This window comes from Danio aesculapii, chromosome 12, assembly GCF_903798145.1.
Source record: "Danio aesculapii chromosome 12, fDanAes4.1, whole genome shotgun sequence".
NCBI lineage: Eukaryota > Metazoa > Chordata > Actinopteri > Cypriniformes > Danionidae > Danio > Danio aesculapii.
In genome coordinates this window covers 21,212,257-21,235,352 of record NC_079446.1, presented here as the reverse complement: position 1 = coordinate 21,235,352, position 23,096 = coordinate 21,212,257, and the positions used below count along the sequence as shown (strand labels likewise).

Below are 23,096 nucleotides of genomic sequence, written 5' to 3'. Positions count from 1 at the left end.
AAATGAATTTTGTTTTGGTCTGATTTTATACAATATGATGTCACTCTTCAATTTGGCTTGGCCCTAAGAAGTGAATTGAGGTTTGAAGAGGCTTAGGAAGTGCGGTCTACACTTTTGAGCTGACAGGGCAGGAAAGACAGACGCTAGAGCACTAATTCTAATCCCAATGACTAAAACATGTCCTCTGTCCTCAACTCACCATGCCATAAATTCAGTCAAACACGCAACATTTGTTTAATGATGTTAGTTAGGCATGTCCTACTAGTCATCAACCTCAGAGAGAGAAACAGAGAGAGACAGAGATGGATGAAGAGGCGAAATAAATAACGAAGGGTAGCGGTTGTAACATCTGCACTGCTCGGGTTTAAAAAGGCCGTATTTATTTTTGCTGATCAGAGTCGTATACTCAGAAGACAATGATTCTCAATTAGAGTCTCTCAGTTTATAGTCTGTTGAAGAAAACTGCACTTAGCCATACATGATAGACTCAACACAGGAGAATCAAGGATGACAAATGCAGAGGCACAGGAAATCAGCTGCAATCAAGCGAAATATTGATTCTAGAATTCAAATATTCAGTTCCGTTTGTCTCCAGCTTAATGTATTCAAATGGAATTTACTGTAGAAAGACTGCAAATGTTATTTCTTACATGGTAGGAGTCAAGATGTTGGGTTTTTATCACAGATGTGGGTCTGGTTTCACTTTGACATCATGTAAAAGTTGTGGTCAATGAAGGATTTTTTTTAGTCCTGCTCCAAGAGAAAAAGATATATTGCTAAGACTTTATGGTAACACTTTATTTTACAGTCCTGCGTGGCATGTATATACTATGTAATTAGTCATTACATAAACTGGGTATTAACCATAGTAGGTACTATCTCTAAGCCTACCACTGTCCCTAACCTTAACCTTGTGTAGTTACCTTATATGACCTAGCACTTTTACCGTATACATATTGTAAAATGAAGTTCAACTGTTTTTAATCAATATGGTATCGTGTGCAACAATGACCAACACATGTATTACTGTATTTATTAATCTTGGTAAACGTTTTATTTATAATATGGTCCATTTTATAACATGGTCACACATTATATCTTAAGTATACGTGCTTGGACTAAACTGGCTGACTCTTAAGAAATTGATTTATTTTTTGCTTTTTTTACAAACAAACTGAAGTTTTGGGTAGACCCATTTTCGGTGGACAGACGGAAAACTATTTTATATATAAAAATATGTTTAATATATAATTTTATGGGTTTGGAACTATATAATGAGTAAATTATGACATACTTTTTTATCTTGGGCTGAGAAACCATTTAACTGAGAAAATAAATTGAGAATATGCAACCTTGTGCCAGTAAATCCTTTATTTTGTGCATAGCATATCATTCTGAGCTGTAGGAACATAAAATATATTTTAGAATATCTTGTTTAAATATCATCCCTCCTCCAGCAATTAACTTTATGTCTGCAGCAGATCATTTGCAGCAGACCTCTATTCTGATGCTCTGATATACTGTATAATGAAAATTATTTATGCATAGATGTACACTCACCGGCCACTTTATTAGGTACACCTGTCCAAGTGCTCGTTAACGCAAATTTCTAATCCAACCTTGAGGGGGATGGGCTACAGCAGCAGAAGACCACACCAGGTGCCACTCCTGTAAGCTAAGAACAGGAAATTGCAATTTACATAGGCTAATTAAAATTGGACAATAGAAGATTGGAAAAACATTGCCTGGTCTGATGAGTCTCGATTTCTGCAGCGACATTCAGATGGTATGGATCCATCCTGCCTTGTATCAACGGTTCAGCCTGGTGGTGGTGGTATAATGGTGTGGGGGATATTTTCTTGACACACTTTGGGCCCATTAGTACCAATTGAGCATTGTGTCAACGCCACAGCCTACCTGAGTATTGTTGCTGACCATGTCCATCCCTTTATGACCACAGTGTACCCATCTTCTGATGGCCACTTCCAGCAGGATAACGTGCCATGTCATAAAACGGAAATCATCTCAGACTGGTTTCTTGAACATGACGAGTTCACTGTACTCAAATGGCCTCCACAGTCACCAGACCTAAATCCCATAGAGCACCATTGGAATGTGGTGGAACGGGAGATTCGCTTCACGGATGTGCAGTCGACAAATCTGCAGCAACTGCGTGATGCCAATATGGACCAAAATCTCTGAGGAATATTTCCAGTACCCTGTTGAATCTATGCCACGAAGGATTAAGGCAGTTCTGAAAGCAAAAGGGGGTCCAGCCGGTGCTAGTAAGAAGTGTATATCTTGAGTAGAGAATCTGGCTCACAAATGAGGTTAAATATCTCATTCCTAATAACCGCTGAGACAACACTACATTGGTTCATGTAGTGATATCTAAATTAACTTTTTATTTTAGTCAAAATATCAAAAATCAACCTACAGTTGAAGTCAGAATTATTAGCCCCCCTTCAATTTTTTTTCTTTTTAAATATTTCCCAAATGATGATACCCTATCCTGCCTAGTTAACCTAATTAACCAAGTTAAGCCTTTAAATGTCACTTTAAGCTGTATAGAAGTGTCTTGAAAAATATCTAGTCAAATATTATTTACTGTCATCATGGCAAAGATAAAATAAATCAGTTATTAGAAATGAGTTCTAATAATTCTGACTTTAACTGTATATGCACACCCTCAAAAGTCAGGAATTAGGTTCAGGTCAGGTAAAATAGTTTTTACAGTGTTTTTGACATTTGAGTCATAATGTGGCAAATTTCCACTGCTTGTTCCAGTAGTTTGGAAAATTGTACCGTTGCTTGTTTTGTTGTTTTGCATTCATTATATCTGGTAAAGAAAGTACTGGACATTGGATTGATGCCGATAATATAAAACATGATTATTTTTAAAGATTACATTTTATGAGTCTGTCTGAGCTAAAGGCATGCTCGTGCTGCTATTCTGTTGCGGTGGTCTGATTTTCCTTATACAGTTTTAATAGGCAGAATTAATGAGGACATTGAGAGGAGCCATCACCGTATTTTTTCAATAACAAATAATAATGCAAAGTACTCCATCTCATCAGGGAATCACTGCACAAAATCATAGGGACTTGCCACTGCACATTTCCAGGTGCCCATTCACGTCACCATTGATTGAATTTATGAGCAATCGTTCACTTTAACTTTGTTTGAAACTACCACCAAACCATGTGTGAGTGCGTTTTGTCAATTTTCCTTTCTCTCCAGAATAATTGTTGTGTTTGTGAGCATGAAAAGAAAGCAAGAGAAAGAAAAACCTAAGGCAAGCACTTCCGTTTTAATCTTCAATTAGAGAGTAGCATGAACTTTTTAAAACAAAAGATGCGCTTGTTATTAGGACATGCAGACATCAGTACCTGCTACATTCATGAATGTGTTGTATTCATGCTCTAAACCACTTCAGAGAACACAAACTGTGGAACATTTGGCATGGACACACATAGGAGAAGAAAGAGTTTATTGTTATTGCCAAATTAGATGCTGTGATGAGGAAATTGAGGGAAAAGGCTGAAACAAGGGCGAGCGAAGTTTATGTAGACTCCAAAGAATTAATTAATAACATGTTTAGCTTTGGCTAAATGCTTCCTATTATTAGAGAGATTAAGTAAATTATAAATAAACACATCCGTTCAATTTACTGTATACTCATTGAGTGGGTACTCAGGGGGTATATTAGCTCATTTGTTGCAGCGTGGTGGTTTAGATTGAGAGGAAGATATACTGTGTATCTATCTGTGTTTCTTGTGGTCACTCTTTTTACCCATATTTAGCCTTGTCATTGGCTAGAGCCAGGCGTCGAATGTTGGCCACACAGCTGGCTGCCGCCTCCTGCAGAATCTCATCCGTGGATCCGATCATGACGAGCAGGAGCTGCAACAGAGACAGGAATGTGTCAGAAACTTCCATCATAAAGTACAATCCAATAATGAAAACTCTAGCCAACATTCTCCTTTCATTAGACAGAACGTAAACCGCATAGCTACAATAACAGTCATTCACCAAGGCCTCTTACAGCAGTTCTTTCCTGGGGCTTGAAGGAGACATCTAATCTGTTATTAAGCTATAAATGCAACTGTTTGCACACTGCAGACGTTTGCCAGAGGAGTTTACAGCTCCTGCGGCTGCCAAGGCCCGCTGCCTACTGAATGGCAAAGCACTGCACCGGCTCATTAGCTTACATATCGGTGTGTTTGTGTGTTTAGTTGCGTTGAGTGAACGAGACGAGGTAGAAAGTGGGAATATGGCATGTGTGAGTGAGTATATTAGCGCATTTGTGTTTGTTATTGTAATGAATAGGTTTAGTAGCTGTTTATAAATTCTCCTCTCCTCCATAAAGTGTGAGTGCTGTAGAGAACATTTGGCCACAAAATCTGGTCGCGCCCTCCCTCGGATCAAAGGTCATATTTGATCCCTTGTGTAACCCGCTTCTTTTGATCCACGCTCTCAACACTGGCCTCCCAAACTAAAAAAGACCACTTTCCGGAACATTCTGTCTATGTAGTAAAATTTTTTTCAGTTTATTGTACAATGAGACTTACTTATTATACTGTCACATAAAGTGAACCTAAGGGGTAGTGTTTGTGGCAATGCCACACTGTGGTTAGGTTATTTTGCATGGTATAATATAGTTGTCTTTCTGTCAAGGGAGGGAGAGAGAAAGAAAGACAGAAAGATTAGTGGTGAGTTGTGTTCCTAAATCTAAATAAACACAAAGTGTGGGCAAATACACTGGCACGATGGGCATTCTAAATCCGTTTCGTGTGTGAGTCCTTCACTACATAGTAATAATAAGTGATTTGTTGAGTTTCATCCTGTACATTGTTGCATATTTAGGTCAAGTTGTACTTTACCATAGTAAAACCAGACTCTCTGAACCTCTGGACTGCTTAAAGGACTGATATAAACATACCGTGAAAAACAAAAGGACAATAAACTATATTAATATAATTATATCAATAAATTATATTATTTTTATTATGATAAATTATATTATTTATGTTCAGTTAATTCTGTTTAGCTGGCAGCTAGCTCTCTGCAACTCTCACATGGTCGCCGACTGAAGCTACGCAGGGCTGTGCCTGGTCAGTACCTGGATGGGAGACCACATGGGAAAGCTAGGTTGCTGCCGGAAGTGGTGTTGGTGAGGCCAGCAGGGGGCACTCAACCTGCAGTCTGTGTGGGTCCTAATGCCCCAGTATAGTGAAGGGGACTCTATACTGCTCAGTGAGTGCTGTCTTTCGGATGAGACGTTAAACCGAGGTCCTGACTCTGTGGTTGCTAAAAAACCCACTGCCAATTGACCTCTGTCCATCATGGCCTCCTAATCATCTCATATCATAATTGGCTTCATCACTCTGTCTCCTCTCCACCAATCAGCTGGTATGTGCTGCACACTGGTGGTGGATGGGGAGATTCCCCCAATGTGTAAAGCGCTTGGAGTGCTATATAAATGTAAGAAATTATTATTATTATTATTGCGAATAGGGGTGAGATTAAACAAGATGATTAGGCATTTAAAAAAGTGAGTGATTGTTCCATATTTTAAATTTCTGTACAGAGAGGTCATGTTTTGATCTACTGTTGGTCACACATTGATGCAGATTGATACAATTTCGCAGTTCATCAAGTTTGAACTTTTCAAATTGTCGCACGAGCTTGTGTTTCCAGTCTGCGACATTCGCATGTGTATGAATGGAAGTCTATGGGACGAAAAGTGCAGTGTGACCATGGCATGACTATCCATGAATCAACAGCAGAGAGCTTCTGTTTTTCACCTGTTAAGTAAATTAAAACAGCTTTTCTAAAATGAATCAGGCTAATTAGGATTCTTTAGAACAGCTTGGACTATTTGGAATGGTATAAAACAGGGGTGCTCAAACTTGTTTCTGGAGTTCAGCACCAACCCTGATCAAACACACCTGAACCAATTAATTAGGAACTGAACAGCACTTGCTAATTAGGCAGGTGTGTTTGAGATGGGTTGCAACTGAAATCTGCAGGAAGGTAGATCTCCAGGAACAGAACTGAACATCCCTGGTATCCCTTTGGATTTTCTCAATGTGACAGTTTGCAAATGGTATGATTCATTTTGGACATGGCACTTTTTGTTCAAATGTAAATAGAAGCCTAGAATTTTTTTCTACAATGATGCATCTTGTACATCACTCCATCTTTTGGGAGAAGCCTGTGTTATTTCTGGTCCAAAAAAAAAAACTTGTAGGTTGAATAAATGTAAATTTGTCAAAATTTGCCAGATGTATTAATAACTGGCTTGACTGTATATATGGATTGGGCTTTGTTAAACTGCACAAATCATTTAGATGACTTTTACAATGATTTTTGTACAGTGTAAATATTATTATATGGCCTTACGTGGCCTTTTACAAAGAAATGACGGAATTAATGGTCATTCACCACTATAATTTAAAATAACAACAACAATAAATAAAATTGTGTCCAAAGCAGCACAGTTTTGATGACTGCTAATTTAAATGTTTAAACCACTTAAACAAAAATAAATGGAAAATCCTTCAATAACATATTGACTGGAAATGAAACGCAACTGTTTCTAACACTGGACAATAAACAGTTAAGTAAAATAGAACGTGTATCCTCAAAATACTATTTTAAAGTTCATCATTGCATGTGGATTGCAGTGTGTAAGCTCAAAGGTTGAACTTTTTTTTAAGTTAATACACACACACATACCCAGTTTATATAGCCATCAGTGGGCTAAGACACAAAGAAGCAAGAAAATTCCAAAAATTTCTTGCTGAAAGTTAAATAGTGAAGAATAAACAGATTGCAAGACTAATGCAAGCTCCACCGGATTCCTCAACTCATCTGACATCCATGAAAAACATGGATTAGACAGCGTCTCTCTAGTCTTTATTTATTTTCAGCAGTCTGAATGTATCCGTTATCATGTTCAGCTGGATTTGGGGTTAAAATAGATCTCAAAAGACCTCGAAGAGGCAAACGGATGCAAACATGAGGCTGCAGCAACATGCCAACACGTTCAGACAAGCTGCTTTTGTGAGCAGTCAGAGGATGCCTGCGACAGGGTCAGCCACCGTTTGCCAGAGCTCATAGAGTGTTATTCAGCCGTGGCCAAACAGGGGCTCCTAAGGCCTGGAGCGGAGCCTCAGATAAGCACTGCTCTCTGTCTACCCCTGGCCCTCTCAGCTCTCCCAGCTGGTTCCTGAACAGACTATAATAGCCCGATTGTTAAATACTCCCAAACCTCAGTAACATGATAACTTGCCTCATGTTTGAAAAATGAATGAGAGCCTCTAAGACTTTCTTCTGTCTTTCACGCCGCAAAGGCGAGAGGATCCTGGCCTCCTGGAAGGGAGAGCGAAAACATGTTTTCCCAGGCTTCTCTTTCAGAGCAAGCACATGTACATCAGTTCTCACACATGCTATGTCACGCATGTAGGTGTTGCGGTGTTAAGTGCAGCAGCGGTAAGCTGGCGTTTCCTGAGGAGAGGGCTTTAAATGTTAGCAAAAGCCCCCTGTTCTCCCACCACTCCTTGTTCTCTGCCCTCACTCTTTTTCTTGAGCTCTTCTAAATAGTCTATGTTTTTGTCACTCATTCCATTTATTTAGATCTATCTATCTATCTATCTATCTATCTATCTATCTATCTATCTATCTATCTATCTATCTATCTATCTATCTATCTATCTATCTATCTATCTATCTACCTACCTACCTACCTACCTACCTACCTACCTACCTACCTACCTACCTACCTACCTACCTACCTACCTACCTACCTACCTACCTACCTATCTATCTATCTATCTATCTATCTATCTATCTATCTATCTATCTATCTATCTATCAGGACAGGATGTCAACATGACGTCATATTGACGTTGTACCCCAATGTCATGGGGCCGTTGTATTGTGTTTGGAAATAAAAATCAGGTTGACGTCAGAACCCAACGTCAGGCCAATGTCAATGCCCAATGTCCTACCTAAAATCAACCAAATATCAATGTATAATCATGTTACACCTTGACGTTGTGTGGACGTTACCACTATGACATCTAGCAGACATTGGATTTTGGTCACTTTGCAACAATATCAATGTAATATGACTTCGTTATTGGATGTCAAAGTAACATTGTCATTAGACGCTGGCTAGACATTCAATTTTGGTCACCTAACGTCATGATCTAAATCTAACCTAATATTAACGTCTTATGATGTTGTGTGCCTGCTGGGTTGCTCCTTAATTTATTTACATACTCTTTGATGTATCCATGCTCTCTATTCTCTTTCTCTTCTTATCTTTTTGACTATTCTTAAGCATTATTAATTCATATAATCTAAACACACCTCTTAAACCCTTTTCTGTACTCTCACACCTGAGATACCCCACATTCCTCTCCTCAGACGAAACAGAGGATCGAGTCATGAGGTTTCAAGACATAAAACACTCCAAACTTCAGACATATGCTACAGTAGCCAGATCAGAAACAGACTGAATACCCTGAGTGTGTATGAGGACGTCATCTGCTTGCCATATCCACAGCAGCTTCAACCTGCTATACACAAGCCATGACTAAAAGAAAACGTATGGAATATTTTCACAGGTCCAGACTGAATCATGCTTCTTTTTTACATCTCTCCTTCATATTCCAAACAGATATCCTCATTTGCATCCACACCGGTTTGTTCTGAACACATAAACATGACACATACAGAAAACATACAGAAGGAACATCTGAGCGCTTTCAAGCGCAAGTTCGTAGTCCACAAAAATACAGTCTAAGCCACACAAAACATAGCAGGATCTGGCACCTCGCACCAGCTGGAATCCTCTCAGATGATAATTACCATTCGTATTTTGTAATTTGTCTCGCTAAGGTATTTTTGCCTATGAAAGGGGTTCTTTAATAGCAAAATCTGGCTAAAGCTGTCTGCGAGGATTTATGGTTTCAGCAAACAATCTGCAAAGCTCTGGCGGTGTGCTGGAGGGAAAGCGAGACCGGGTTTTCTGAGCATCAAACACAACCAGGCACATCCGAATGAAAGCTGTGAGATACCGAGTGTACATGTCAAATCAAACGGATCGAGTGTGTGTTTAATTACCACATGCTGCAGGATGCTAATACACATAACTCGTTGAAAGTGGTTCAATCCAAACCGTATTAGTTCCCATGTGGGCAGAACTTTCACAGAGTGTCTGTTTTTGAGGTGCAAAGCACACTAAAATCATAAAAGGGCTTTTGTTTCAGGACCAATTTAAAAAAGCTCTTTCATATTTTATGAAATAATCAAATGGAAAATTACAAGTTGTTTTTCTTTTTAGTTTAAATTAAAGAAAATGTAAGAAGGCAGAATTTATAAAAGCTGGAGGGTGTAGAGACCATCTCTAATGTATTTTCCAGTGTGAAATATTTTCTTTTCAATGCTTAATTTCCTCTGCTAAAGCTTGAGGGGACTGAGTTCTACACCATTAAGAACGCCGAGCACCAAAGTTACAGACAGAACACAAGTCTGAGGGCACAGCATGCAAAACGAGAAAAGAAGAGAGAGCGAGAGAGTGAAGGAAATCATTACAGCTCTAAACTGTTGGGTGTACAAGAGCTTCTGACTCTGAAATACGATTGCAATAATAGCAAGAGGCAGTCTTGAGTTTTACACCCCTTCATAAATTAAACTGCAGTGCAGACATGGTTCCCCGATAAACTCTGTCTCGAAACTCATTCGTAATGGTAGGAAATATTGTTTTAACACATCTCCTGTCACAATAGCTCATATATCATATTTGAAATGTACAGTTGTGCTCAGGTGGAGGCAGACAATATGTCAACCAGAGCAGGTTGAAGAGATAATGAGGGTGCAGTTGAAGGTTGTTTGGTGTAACATTTGCAGACAAACTGAGCTGTCCGGTTTTTGTCATTGCTTGGCAAAAAACTAAAACATTGGCCTTAACAGCTTTTAGCAAATTGGACATTACTCTTTTGGAACACCCAAAGTTCAGTCCAGCCTCCAATTATGGGCTGAGCTGAACCACAGTCACTGCACCAGCACATCAGACTACAGCACGCCATTAAAGGAACATGGGAAAAAATATTTGGCTGCAACACCACAACCACTCTCATAATTTATATCCAGTTGTTATTGGGGGTGTGGGGGAGGCCTTTTAACTGTATGTACGAGGTCTCGACTGTTTTCTCATGTGAAAATCTCATTGGGAAAGCAATATGTGGTTAAATTTGATTATTGGCAAAACAAGCTTTTTTTCCCCTCCCAAACTGAATTGCAGTGTACATGGCAGAAATAAAATGTCAAACATCTTTTATTGAATAATGCGTAGTTCAGCAGTGTTAACTGCAAGCCCAGACGTTGGGTATACTATAAAATATTCTGAGACGAGGCCTTGTCCAGTCTGAGTAATATTACAGTACATTGCTAGAATATAGAAGACATTTTGAGGCCCCGCTCACAACATGAATGATTTTTATAAAGAACACTAGAGTAATTACTAAGAGTACATGGTACACACTCCAAGCATGCACTACAACACACATCAGATTTCCACTTTGGAAGTACCTTTAAAGTGACAACTGTATCTGATATGCTTGTAGAAAAATCATGTTTATTCCTTAGAATATTTATATACCCTTAAAGGGCACTTATTTTATCCCTTTTTCAAGATTTAAGATAAGACTTTTGTGTCTCCAGAATATGTCTGTAAAGTTTCAGCTCAAAACACCCATCAGACTATTTATTATACCTTTCAGAACAGTAAAACTGTCTCCTCTAAACACAATGTAGCTGTTTTTGTTGCCTGTGCCTTTAATGCTAGATCTCCCCGCCCTCCTTCCCACGTGCCTGTCAGAGTGTACCGCCTCAATTTCCGCCTCGTCTGTGTCAGATAAACAGCACACTGACAGACATGAAGGAAGCAGATCTAACGTAACGTTTATGGGAAATACTACAGTAAGAACTTTCCCAATGATTATTTGATGTACTTGTTGTGGAGTTATTGAGTCAATGAGAACAATGAGTCATACACAATGTCGTTACAAAGTTCACGCACACACATACAGAGCTCGCATTTAACTTGTGTTTAATGTGACAGGATACGCGTTAAATGCGTGTCTTCTTTTAGAATTGTACTGACATGCGGCTGTGGTGATAAGAAAAGCTGAAGTAAATTGCTGTAATTCATTAACATGCACTGTGTTAAAAACATTTTAAACTTGTGGAACTCTTGATCCCATTTGATGATGATTGATGATCACAGCGAGTTCACAGGTCTTTTAATCCTGGTTGCTTTGGCACATCTGTCTTGTTGATATGATTATATGCGTTACTGAGGAGACATGTTAATACACGACTGTCAATCAATTCGGTGGGTGGGGAAACCACACTCATACGTTACGTTGCGGTGGGCATCAAAATAAGAGGGATTTTCATCCTATTTTAACTTCAGGAAATTAAAGAAAAGAAAGTTTTTGTGTTTATATCACTTCAATATGACTGTGGACACACTATACCTACGCACAGTTCTGTCCAAACAGCTTCTAAATGATTATTTTCATTATAAGTGCCCTTTAAAGAAATTCACCCCCCAAAAAATCTACATTTGCATTTTATTTACTTTCTTTACAGATTACTTCAGGGCCTCCAAAATGTGCAGCCTCGACAAACAGTTTTGAGCATATTCATTAAAGTATGTAGTCAATAAAGTAAGTATGTATATTTTTAAAAATTGTAATCAGTGTCAGCTCATGTTATTTTGCAGCAGAACATCAATAGAATGATGGGGTCACGCTAGCTAGGAAACAAACTCTAGTCTACAGAGTTTCACTTGTGATGAGAAAATCGGACCCAAGTTATTACATAAAATGCGTGAAATAGCAACATTTCTTTTTATAGTGCTTCTTAGAATGAATCGCCGGTTAACCTGGAGCAAAGACAATGTGAATGTTGGATGAACATATTTAAGAACAGCTGTCCAAAACGCACAAAAATACAGTTTGGCTCAAAATGATAAAACAATAACAGCAGCTACCAAGAACGATACTAAAAGCACAAAGCTGTTATCTATGTTGAAAGATGATTGAAATAAAGAGAATCCTGAAACTTATACAGGCTCTCTAAATCCCCGGTCAGATCACACGGTTTTTATTGTCGGTTACGAAAGTCACTATGTCAGATTATGCCATTTTATCTTGATAACATCTTGTTTTGTTGTGGGTAAAAATTGTGCCAGACTACACGTTCCTTCATGGTCAGTCATCCCATGACGTCTACGACAAGCGTTATTTCCCAAAGCAGTCACAAGTGAAGTGTTGCTATAACAATATTTCTTATCATTAATTTCAATGTTTTTTTTTTATCTTATGTTAATCTCAAAACACTCATGTTTGCTGACAACTAGGCTACATTATTTAGGAGCATTAGTTATGACATTGATAGGATCAAACATATATTTGCTTTTTAATATTAAGATTTTTTATTAAATGCATATATATTTTCCAGCCATGGGTTGCTTATTAAACACTACCTCACCTGAACTTTCCGCGAGTGAGATGAAGAAAATGAAAGCACATCAGCAGCAGGGAAAAATCAGATGCTCAAGACATAATCTTTAAAGGTTAAGAGGTTTGTGATACAATAATTACAGTGAAGCATTAATTAAATCCTTCTTTTCCAGGGAGCTGAAGAAATCATCCCCCTGCATAGTTGAGTAGTGGATGGGCTAAAACAAAAATAATAATAATTCATAGAATTTTCTTGGAAAAAAATATCTTTTTGAAACAAAGGTCATCTAAGGTGACGTGCTTCAAAACCAGTCCGCTATATGCTTCAGCGCCAAAGCACAAACTGATTTGTTAAATAAAATAAAATCTAGCTTAAATAAAATTAAAGTTAAATATTCACAGTTTCAGAGAAACTTGTATTAAACTTTTCATTTTTAATGACAAAATGATACATTGCCGGTGAGTTTTAATTTGATTAGTTTAATCAAGTAATTTGAATAAGCAAGACAGGCTTTTACAATGTATTCGAGCACTGAATGTGTTTCCAAATTACTTTGGAAGAACAAACTCTGTTGGACAAAGTTAGAAACTCATTGTGAGAATGGAGATGTCTGCATATTTCTACCAGTCTGTCAAATAAAATTGCTTAAAACAACTGAATATTTTAGAGAAAGTATTTAAAGTTTGCATAACCAATAATTGATCTTATCCACCCAAGACCCACCCATAAGTGAATATGCAGCCTATTTTTGATTACCTGACCCACGTATTAACAGCAGCACCTGTGGATATAACTGAAATGATGTGCTCCTAGTGTCCAGTGTCACCCACGTGAATGAACTCGTCGTGAAGATCGGGGAAAAAAATTAACAATTCTAGACATTCTGCGATGGTGTCATGAGGTGTCGCAGACATGGTATCGGTTGCCTTGAACTAAGCCACATTACATGAGAAGAAACGATTGAATCTTGTGTCACGAAACCCATTTGTCATTTACGACACCCTACGTCAAGGAAATCGTGCTGAAATCATGACAAAATCATGTGGTCTGACCAGGGCTTAACCAAGGAGATGAGAGTTTACCCGCACCAGACAAATTTTGATCCAGTTAAACATATTGCCTTGTGAAAGCGAACAGAACCAAATCTGTTGCCAAAAAGAATTGCGAAATTGAAAAAGTTTTAATCCCCATTTCTAAACAAAGCAAACAATCTACAGGTACAGTATGAAGAACCCTTAGTTTAATGAGATCTCAATGTATTATCAGGAACAACTAGTAATAATTTGGCTTCTTTAATAATCTTTTGAAGAAATAAAGTCATCTACAGTACATATTATTTGCCTGGGGTTAAATTACTAGCAGCGTCACGGTGGCGCAGTGGGTAGCACGAGTTTGCATGTTCTCCCCATGTTCGCGTGGGTTTTTTCCAGTTTCCCCCACAGTCCAAAGACATGCGCTATAGGTGAATTGGGTAAGCTAAATTGGCTGTAGTGTATGTGTGTGAATTTCTAAATGTTTCCCAGTGTTGGGTTGCAGCTGGAAAGGCATCCGCTGCGTAAAACATATGCTGGATAAGTTGGTGGTTCATTCCGCTGTGGCAACCCCTGATAATAAAGGAATAAGCCAAAAACAAAATGAATGAATTAATTAACTTTCATTTTTGGGTGAACTATCCCTTTAAAGGTACTACTTTGGATCTTTTAGACAAATAAGAGAAGCAATGTTCCTTTAAGTGTTCGTTGACATGTTTCTGTAGCTCTAAAAGTCCAATTTCTGCAGTATGTGGAATGGTTTGTTTAGGGGATATTGTAATCACTGAGTCATAATATAGAGTTCTGTAATAAAATGCATTACGTTTATTTTAAGCTGTTGCAGTCTAGAACTGTCACTCTAACAACCACATCTTGAAATGCTTGATTTTTGGCATTAGCAGACAACAGTTTTCCCTAAATAACCCTGCAAGAGCTCCAATAAAACCTACATCACACCTAACACACAAATCTGTTTAGTTACTTGTAAATTGAGCAATTATTACGGAAAGTTTTTAAAGACCATGTAAGGCATTGTTGGATAACATAGCATGTATCTTTTGATTTGAGCACCACGTTGAATGGATTCCAGAAAGTGCCACTCAGAATGTATCCCAGCAGTGTTCTGTCACTCCAGACCAGTCTGCCCTGGCCAAAGCCATGCCATGGTCACATTCTGCTCCTTCTTCCCAGCAGCTTGCTGAGCAACCGTTCCCCACGCAACAGCTTTCAATGCTCAGCAGCCCTGGCATGTAAGGGCACAGGGGATAACTGGGGGGTGACGGAGCAAAGCTCAGTATACACACTGATGTTTGCTCTACTGAATTCCCATGACAGCCAGAAAACGCTCTTACTTCCGCCCCCAAAACCCATCTCCCCAACCCATTTTGAAATAAAGAAAACATGCCTTGTTCTCCTGCCCTCATAGCTTGAAAACAGTTTAAAAGACATCCTTTCAAAGCATGTTAGTGACGTTTTTAAATGTTGCAAGCTGCAATGTTCTAATTTCTATCGAGGGAGCTTGCAACTTTCAATACAAAATATGAGGTGTAGAAGTAGGCGATTGGTGTAGTATTATCAATACCTTGACTACTCCATTTTCATGCATGGTGATGCAGTTGTTGGGGTCTTTAGATAGCTCAAACAGGGCTCGTGCTGTCGCTTGGTGCACCAATGGGTCTTTTGAGTGAAGATATCGTACCAGAGGGGCTACAGCTCCAGCCTCCCCAAAGGACACACAATTACTTCCCCATGTACAGCAGCAGGCGATAGCTTCCGCTAGGTATCGCCTTAACTTGTCCTCCTCCTGTACAACCACATGAGATGAAGACAGTGAAAAATCAAATGTTAAAGGTGCAGTATTTAAATTTTGATACCTAGTGGTTGAACTAGGTTTTGCACATATGTTTCAAAACAAATGCAAGTGCAGGTTGCCAGATTGACAACACCAACTACAGTGTGCCTGACTGTCAAAATCGTCTGACTGTTAAATCGTGTTCTAAATAAAAGCAATGGCATGAGATAGAAGGAATATTTTCCATATTAAAAGGAGTTTTTGTTTTATCCAACACCTGAAATGTATATTTTAGAAACGGCTTTTACCTCAAGTACACCTAATGTGCTTTATTTAGTGTTAAATGCTAATAATGTGAGTTTGAATGTCATTTCACATGACATTTATTACATACTACTGAAAGCAGCAGCAGATCTTGACCTTGAGTTCACCTCAGATCTTGAAAGTAAAATAATTCACAATATACGACATATAATTTATATAATTCAGTGCAAGCCAACACATATCAGTGATTCAGCATGAACATTTAATAATGTTAATGAGGTTTAATATGTATTAATTAGATTATAAACTTTACCCTTTCGTTAGAGTGCAGTAAGTGCACTATTCTGTGTTTCTGAATGGCTGTCTTTAAATTTCAGTCGTGTTTCGGGCAAACATCCAAATTGCAGACACGGGGTTACAATGTAACCTGCTCACCAAATGGTTACACTTGTAATATTTATATTATTTTCAAATTAATAACCACCTCGTGTGGAATTCTGAATTCTGCTACTGTCCAACGGTCACACTTTGGTCACGGATGCATACTTTTAGAGCCTTTCTGACTGAATGAATGAAATATACTAAAGAAATATAATTTGCTAAAATGGCAGTGGGTTTGTAAAATGACCAAAACAAAGACAGACGTTCTAGGATGTAACAGACATTTTCAAAGCAGAATATCTGACTTCAGCATTGTTGAGAATTGACAAGAATGTTCACTTAACATGTTTCTTAAATATCTGCAAACATATTATGATATTTTTATGCTTTAGAAGAGTCAAAAACAGCACCTTTAAGTAGTTTTTGGTGCAACTTCATTTTCAGTATTGGTAAAAGTACATTGATTAAATTGTCTACACTGTTTCTCCAAGTCTACCTTGGCTTGAATCAGAATAACAAAAATCTTCTAGGGCTACTGTCACACTATTAGTTAAAATCTGATTTTGTGGGCATATTCGTTTCATGATTACAGTGATTGTCCACACTGTCTCAATCTGATTTGTGTATCCCAATGGCATTTTTTCATTTTCTGGAACATCTGCGCTGGTTTCTGTAGCAAATGTTTTGGTATGCCAACAAAAATCAGATTTGGACTGACAGTCTCAACAAGGCTTTAGATGCTTATTGTGAAATGCCTGATTATGAACTTCATATTGACTTTTAGGACAATTCCAGAGATGAGGATTTGTTAATGTAAAACATGACTGAAGCAGCACTCACAGTGTTGGTAAGACTTGCCAGCATGGGAACAACACCATGGTCTGTAATAACTGCCAGGTTCTCCACATCTTTGGCGATTTTGGCAATCGCTGCACACACACTGGCCAGCACGTCTTTATTCTGTGATTTTAGCAAATTAACAATGAGCTCCAAACCACCCACAAAGGAACGAACCATTTCCCCAGCATCCTGAAACAGAAAGACAAGAAAATGTCATGAAATTTTATTGTGCATAAGAAAATCCCTGACTGTGGATCATCATGTGTTAAATCATTCACACCAGTATAGAGAATAGAACATTTTTATTATGATGCTCCAGAATGCTTTTGAAGGAGACACAGATTGTGAGATTCAGCAAGTCTGTACTCATTCTGTCACACATGAAACCTGCATACGTCAAACTCAATCAGTGCACATTATCTAGAGATAATACTGTCTTTAGAGAGAACACAAAATGGCTGACAAAGTGAAACAATCGTTGTTGTTTTTCTATGTATATTGTTTGTGGGTGAACCAGGCTGGGTGCACTGCAAATTCTCATCCGGTCACATGAATGTATATGCCAACATGCAACAAAGGGCCAGCCGCAATACAAAAGTGGGCATAAAAACACACAAGACCGCTCATATCGCACAGAAAATGCAACTTTGGGCTCTCTTTTGGTTCTACTCCAGTCATTTTTGGGTGCCAGTGAGTCATTTTAGCATACCAGCATGGAACAAGGCTGTTTTGGGTGATTATTATAATATAGTGATATCTGTATTGATGGTACAGAGGCATATCATTATGGTTTGGGAATCAGATGAAGCCAAACATTCAGTAAACAAGTCATTCTTGCATTCCCACCTTCTATTTCTACCGAATAAAAATGTAGCTTTTAATGACAAGGAATCATTATGGACTACCACAGGTCTCTGCTTCTGCTCTGGTAATTTGCAAAACACAACCACATCTCGAGATGACCACTGCGAGAATTGGATCCTCCTAACCCAGTGAACAAAGTCTAAAGTTCCTGATCCTATTGTACATTCACTCCTATGGCATTCTCTTGAGAACAATACAATCTGTCCCTCTATAACCCTGTATTTCACAACAGAGCTTAACCCTAATAAACCCTTGAACGCAGCACAGTAGAAAGCAACCTTCCACCCTGCAGACCTAAAACGAGAACGAGAGACCCAGAGGAGGTCATGCGTGCAGAGCGGGGTGAAGACAGCAGCATCAGAGAGAAGCCTCTCAAGTCATGCCAGAGGATGAGCTCTGTGTTTAGTGTGTCTGGGCAGAGATCAGGGAGGAGAAGGGAGGAATCTGCAGCGTGTCTCACACAGGAAATGGCAGTACAGGAATACTGATGAACACTGGGAAAAAGAGGGAGAGAAACGAGAGCACAAGAGGAAGTGTGGCAGAGCCACCAGCTGCGGAGGGTCACTGAGGAACCCTTTCAACCCAGGGCCCACAAAAACATCCCCAACCAAGTTCCACATCAGCAAACACAGCACGAACCGAGACGTGCAGAGAAGGAGGAAGAGCGAGGGAGAAAGAGAGAGAGAGAACGGATGAAACACAAACAGTGTACCAAAACCAATGTAAGCCAAGCTGAAAGACGGACAGGAAAAGGCCTGAGAGAGAAAAGGAGACAGACACGATGCTGAGAGTGAATATAAAAGACAAAACGAAGGGAAATGCACTCAACAAATGTTATAGAAAGTGAGCAAAAACATACATTTAGTTGGTCTGTTGTTCTCATGCTATGTTAAAGTAAAACAGCTAAAAAGCCAAACAGTTTTACTCAAAGTGATAAAGAAAAAAAAGTTTACTTAAACGTTCAAGACACCCTGGAGAACTTTTTTTTTTAGATTTTAACAGATTTGTGCGTGTTGAGCATCAGTTAGGACAACTTTAGCACCTGTTAGCTTTAATTGAAAACTGGATAACTTTGAGCTTTTGTCCTCTGATTTCATCTTCTGGGTTTAAAATAATTTTTTGGGAATCAAAATCGGTGACATAGCACGCATCCGCTAGTGGAGTGATGACGCGTCGGTTTTCATTATTATTCATAGCGGAGTTTTCTTATCCTATGAGAAGATTCTGCTTCTTAATTATTCATGACAGCACGTGATTTCTAAAGGCAAGGCAGACCTGCCAATGACTGGGTGAGACCACGTCCGCGCATGTTGAATGTGTTTGTTTCCTTGATTCACAGGGTTTGTTGCATGTTTCTCCCCATGATGTTGTCAAGGCCGATACAGCAAAGCTGTTGGTTTGCAGCAAACATTTTTGTCGGGAGAGCTGTACGAGAATAGGAGAATGGCAAACACTGTCTTTTATCAGTTGAGTTCATTACCATTCAGACACATTGCCTATATTCGTGCTGCTGTGTTTGCATATGTTTAAAATCCTCCAAATAACCAGCAGGGATAATGGTTGGAATAGATAGGGCAAGAGAACTCCTGCACTGCTATCCACTGTGTCTGCATTCAGACCCCGGGATTGAGGAGGAGAGAAGACTGATTTATTTATAGTGTTTATATAAACACGATTATCTATGATGATATAACAAATTGTGGTTATGTGTATTTGAAATTACGAATAATAAATGTAGCAAGGCATTAAGTTACATACTGTTTATTTCTTTGCATTTTAACTTTGTAAACTATCAAATCATGGGTCTCATGGTTTGTGTCTCATTTTGTGAGCCAGCTGAAAAAAGTTGTTCGCTCCTCTTTTTCCCCTGCTCTGCCAGCCCCACTCACTCCTCCCTCTGCTCACAGAGCTCCACGCCCATCTTGGAGCATTAAAAAAAAAAATCTGAAGGAAGACTTGAACTGAAAGAGGGGGGTTTCATGGCCCTTTAAACTTCACATGAACAGAAAGCTGCAGCTGTTTTTTTTTCGTATTGTGAAACTTCCTAGAGAAATGGAAAATGAAATGAGACAACAGTGGGCGTGGCTTGGTTTTTTCTACTGCAAGCTGATTGGATGTAGTAAAGTAGGCATTTCATTAAAAAAGATTAGGAAGTCAAAGTTAAAGTTATTAAAGTTAAAAGGAAGTTAAAGTTATTACAACCTAACAGACACCGCCTCACCATTTCTGTTGTCATAGCGCTGTCAAACTGACAGTTGGAGACCTCAGATGTAGTCTTTACATTTACAGAATTACATTTACAGAATTTAACTGAAAACAAGGGCAAATTACTTTTTTTCTTAATAACATGCACAGATGAATTGTTCACCAGAAAACTAGCCCTGTAACCTAATAAAATCAATACAGTTAGTTTTGATTTCATCTGTACTTTAAACACACTACAAGACCAAGAAGCATGAGTAGAAATAATAACTGATATCAGCATTTAAAGTTCTCATTTGTAAGTCAGTTTGGATAAAAGCATCTTCTAAATCAGCAGTTCTCAACAGGGAGTCCCGACCCACAAGGGGGCCTCTGTGAGCTTTGTGGGGGGTCGCGTCATATTTGACATTTTTTTTAAAGAGTAGACAATTAGGAGAATGATCATGTTGCCTTAGTTCATTTTATTCCCTGGCTGACCAAAAAATGGACTAATTTCTAATTCGTCCTCCACAAAAGAGTCTCACTAGCTATGTTTCCATCAAAAAACGTAAATTAACTTTATACACAAAACTGGATCATCGCATAAAAGACATGCGAATAAAGCAGCGTTTCCATTCAATGAGTCAAAGCGAACAAAAGTGTCACTTCCTGATTAATTAGCGCCAAATATCAACAGTAAAAACAGAATTTGCTGCAGTAGGAGAAGCTGCGTCAATTTTTTCTTCATTTAATATATGACTTGTGCCATAGAAAATCCAAAATGCGCATAAAAATAGGTGAATAGAAATGTAGCTACTGATTCGTCTTCAGCAGCTAATAGTAATGACCCAAGCATACTGGACCCAGATGAGGAAGCTCCAAACATTTCGGGTCGCAGCGCTAGCAATACTGGAAACACAAAATGCAGGAAATGCCAAGATAGTTACCTGAACTATGGTTTTATTCCATTTTCTCAAAGCAAAGTGTCCCTGACCCAGTCACAGCGCATTATCTGCGCCAAAGTTCTTGCTAATGAATGCATGAGCAGCAGCACTGCCAACAGCAATCGTTACACTGATTGATAAAGCATAACAAATAACATGCAAGTATTCAATTGTAATAGACTTTATATTTTTTTCCCTTATACACCAGTGTAAATACTGATATTTTTGTTATTGAAATTCAAATAGGGTCAATTTAAAAGCCAAAGGTTTACGTTTTTCAGTTAAAATGGCCTGCTGATATTTTGCTTTAATATTTTACATTAGGCTATTATTTGTGCATAAACATATCTAAATATAGTATGAACATACCGTTTGTTAGAAAACAACATTTTTTTGTCATCCTTACAGCAAACTTATATGAGCGATAATATAATTAAATGTGGAGGGGGGCTTACAATATTTTCCCGGGAGAAAAGGGGGTCTCATGCAAAAAAAGGTTGGGAACCACTGTGCTAAATGACTAAAATAAAAACTATAATTTGGCCTCTCTTGGCAATTGCAGCAAAATGAGTCCTAAATTTTGTTTTGTGAAGGTGCCCTCACAAATACAGTACCATTGTTTGATTTTTTTTTTATTATTATTGATCATATAGATAGCGGTATTGACAGTAGATAAGGGATCATTTAATGCAAATGCAACCACACATTGATTCACTGCTAATTAAGCCTAGTCCTCACTAAAGCAGACAGCACACTCCATGCTGCATGCTGAACATCCTCTGCCGATTAAACAACAAAGCACAAAGTCATACAGCTCATAATCACTAGAGAATCCATAGTAAGTACCAGCTGTGAGCACGTGTTTGCGCGCTGTTAGGGATTTCGAAGCCCCCAGATGCGGTTCCTCAAGCATGATTCTCATAAATCTGGTCTTGGAGCTGTTAACTCAATCCACATGGGCTTTTATCTAAATAACTGCTACTGCAAGACAGATCAGGTTCCCGGTGTGGATATGTGCATAATTTCACATAGTTCTTACCACCAACCCTCACTCTGCTTATTCCTAATGTGACCCAGTGTAGTTCACAGAGTAAGTGGACAAAACAAAATGATAATAATGCTTCTACTGAAAAATTTAAATTAGATGAAAAAAATATAAATGCAGTTTATATAAGCAATACTATTAATTTGCAACAGTGCCAATAATCTACAAGAACAATGATGTATTTGTGTTAATGCGTTACACAAGAGGCTCAGGAAAGCAGACTTGTTCTGTGCCAGCTATGAGATTTAATCTATATATAGATGAGACGAATGCTTCCTCAATGTATTTATTGTTGTTTTTCTGAAAATGTGATTTATATGTTTACTTATCAAGCAGGAGAGGTTGGTAGTTCATAATATAGAGCGCAGTATCTTAAACCTCTTATAATTAAAAGCAAAAGACTGACATGAGGCCTTTGTTTGCTCAGAATATAGAAAAATATAAATAAGAAAATTTTCATTCTGTATTACATGACCTCTTTGAGTATTTACATTTTTCTGTTTGATTTAAGGCCCAAAGTTCTTTTTTGTTTTTTGTTTGGGGGTAACAAGTTTTAAATACCTAAGCAGTAGTATACTGTGAGCATGTGTATGTCCTCTGTACTTAATTCTCAAATAAAAGAAATGTACAGTTGAGGGGTGTTTTGCTTCCTTCAGTCAATTAAGGGAACAAAATATGATGCCTCTGATTCTAGACATCTTATTTCTAAATTAGTGTTTATATGAAAGTTGTGTTACAGTAATCTCTATGAGATTCAAAGTTGCTGTTAGGGAAGCAGACGGACAAACAGGGTGAGTAAATGGTTATAAAGGTTTATTGAAACAGCGGAGCATCTGAAGGAAAACAAGGGGAATGTGAATGGAGTCCGGGATGAAATGATTGTCCTTCTCCTTAGCAGGATGGATGATAGGCAAAGAGGGAGACCGAATGCACACACCAGATGACTTGCGGGGAAGACAGACAGATGACACACACACCTTTGACTGGACGCTGGGAACACTGGACAGACTGGAGACAAACAGAGATTAGGTAAGTTTTCAAACGGCAGTATAATGATAGCGAATACTTGGAGAGTATCCACTATGAGTCCACTTCGTATAAACGAGACCGGACACTGACTGAAGTGAGATGTGTGCTTATATAGTGCCAGGGTGATAAGGTGCAGCTGTGCGTGATTAATACTCAGGTGATGATGGGCGCTGTGTGAAATT

General features: G+C 38.5%; 1 protein-coding gene across 1 annotated transcript in view; it reads right to left on the bottom strand.

Annotated features, from left to right (window-relative positions):
* Positions 1 to 3,336: 3,336 nt before the first annotated feature.
* odad2 (outer dynein arm docking complex subunit 2) overlaps positions 3,337 to 23,096 on the bottom strand; it is a 117,687-nt gene continuing 97,927 nt past the window's right edge. Inside the window, exons 18-20 of the mRNA XM_056469368.1 lie at positions 16,852 to 17,040; positions 15,157 to 15,378; positions 3,337 to 3,903 (exon numbers count right to left, since the gene is read on the bottom strand). Of these exons, the coding sequence (XP_056325343.1) occupies positions 3,790 to 3,903; positions 15,157 to 15,378; positions 16,852 to 17,040 (525 nt within the window). The 3' untranslated portion in view covers positions 3,337 to 3,789. The remainder of the gene's footprint in view (positions 3,904 to 15,156; positions 15,379 to 16,851; positions 17,041 to 23,096) is intronic.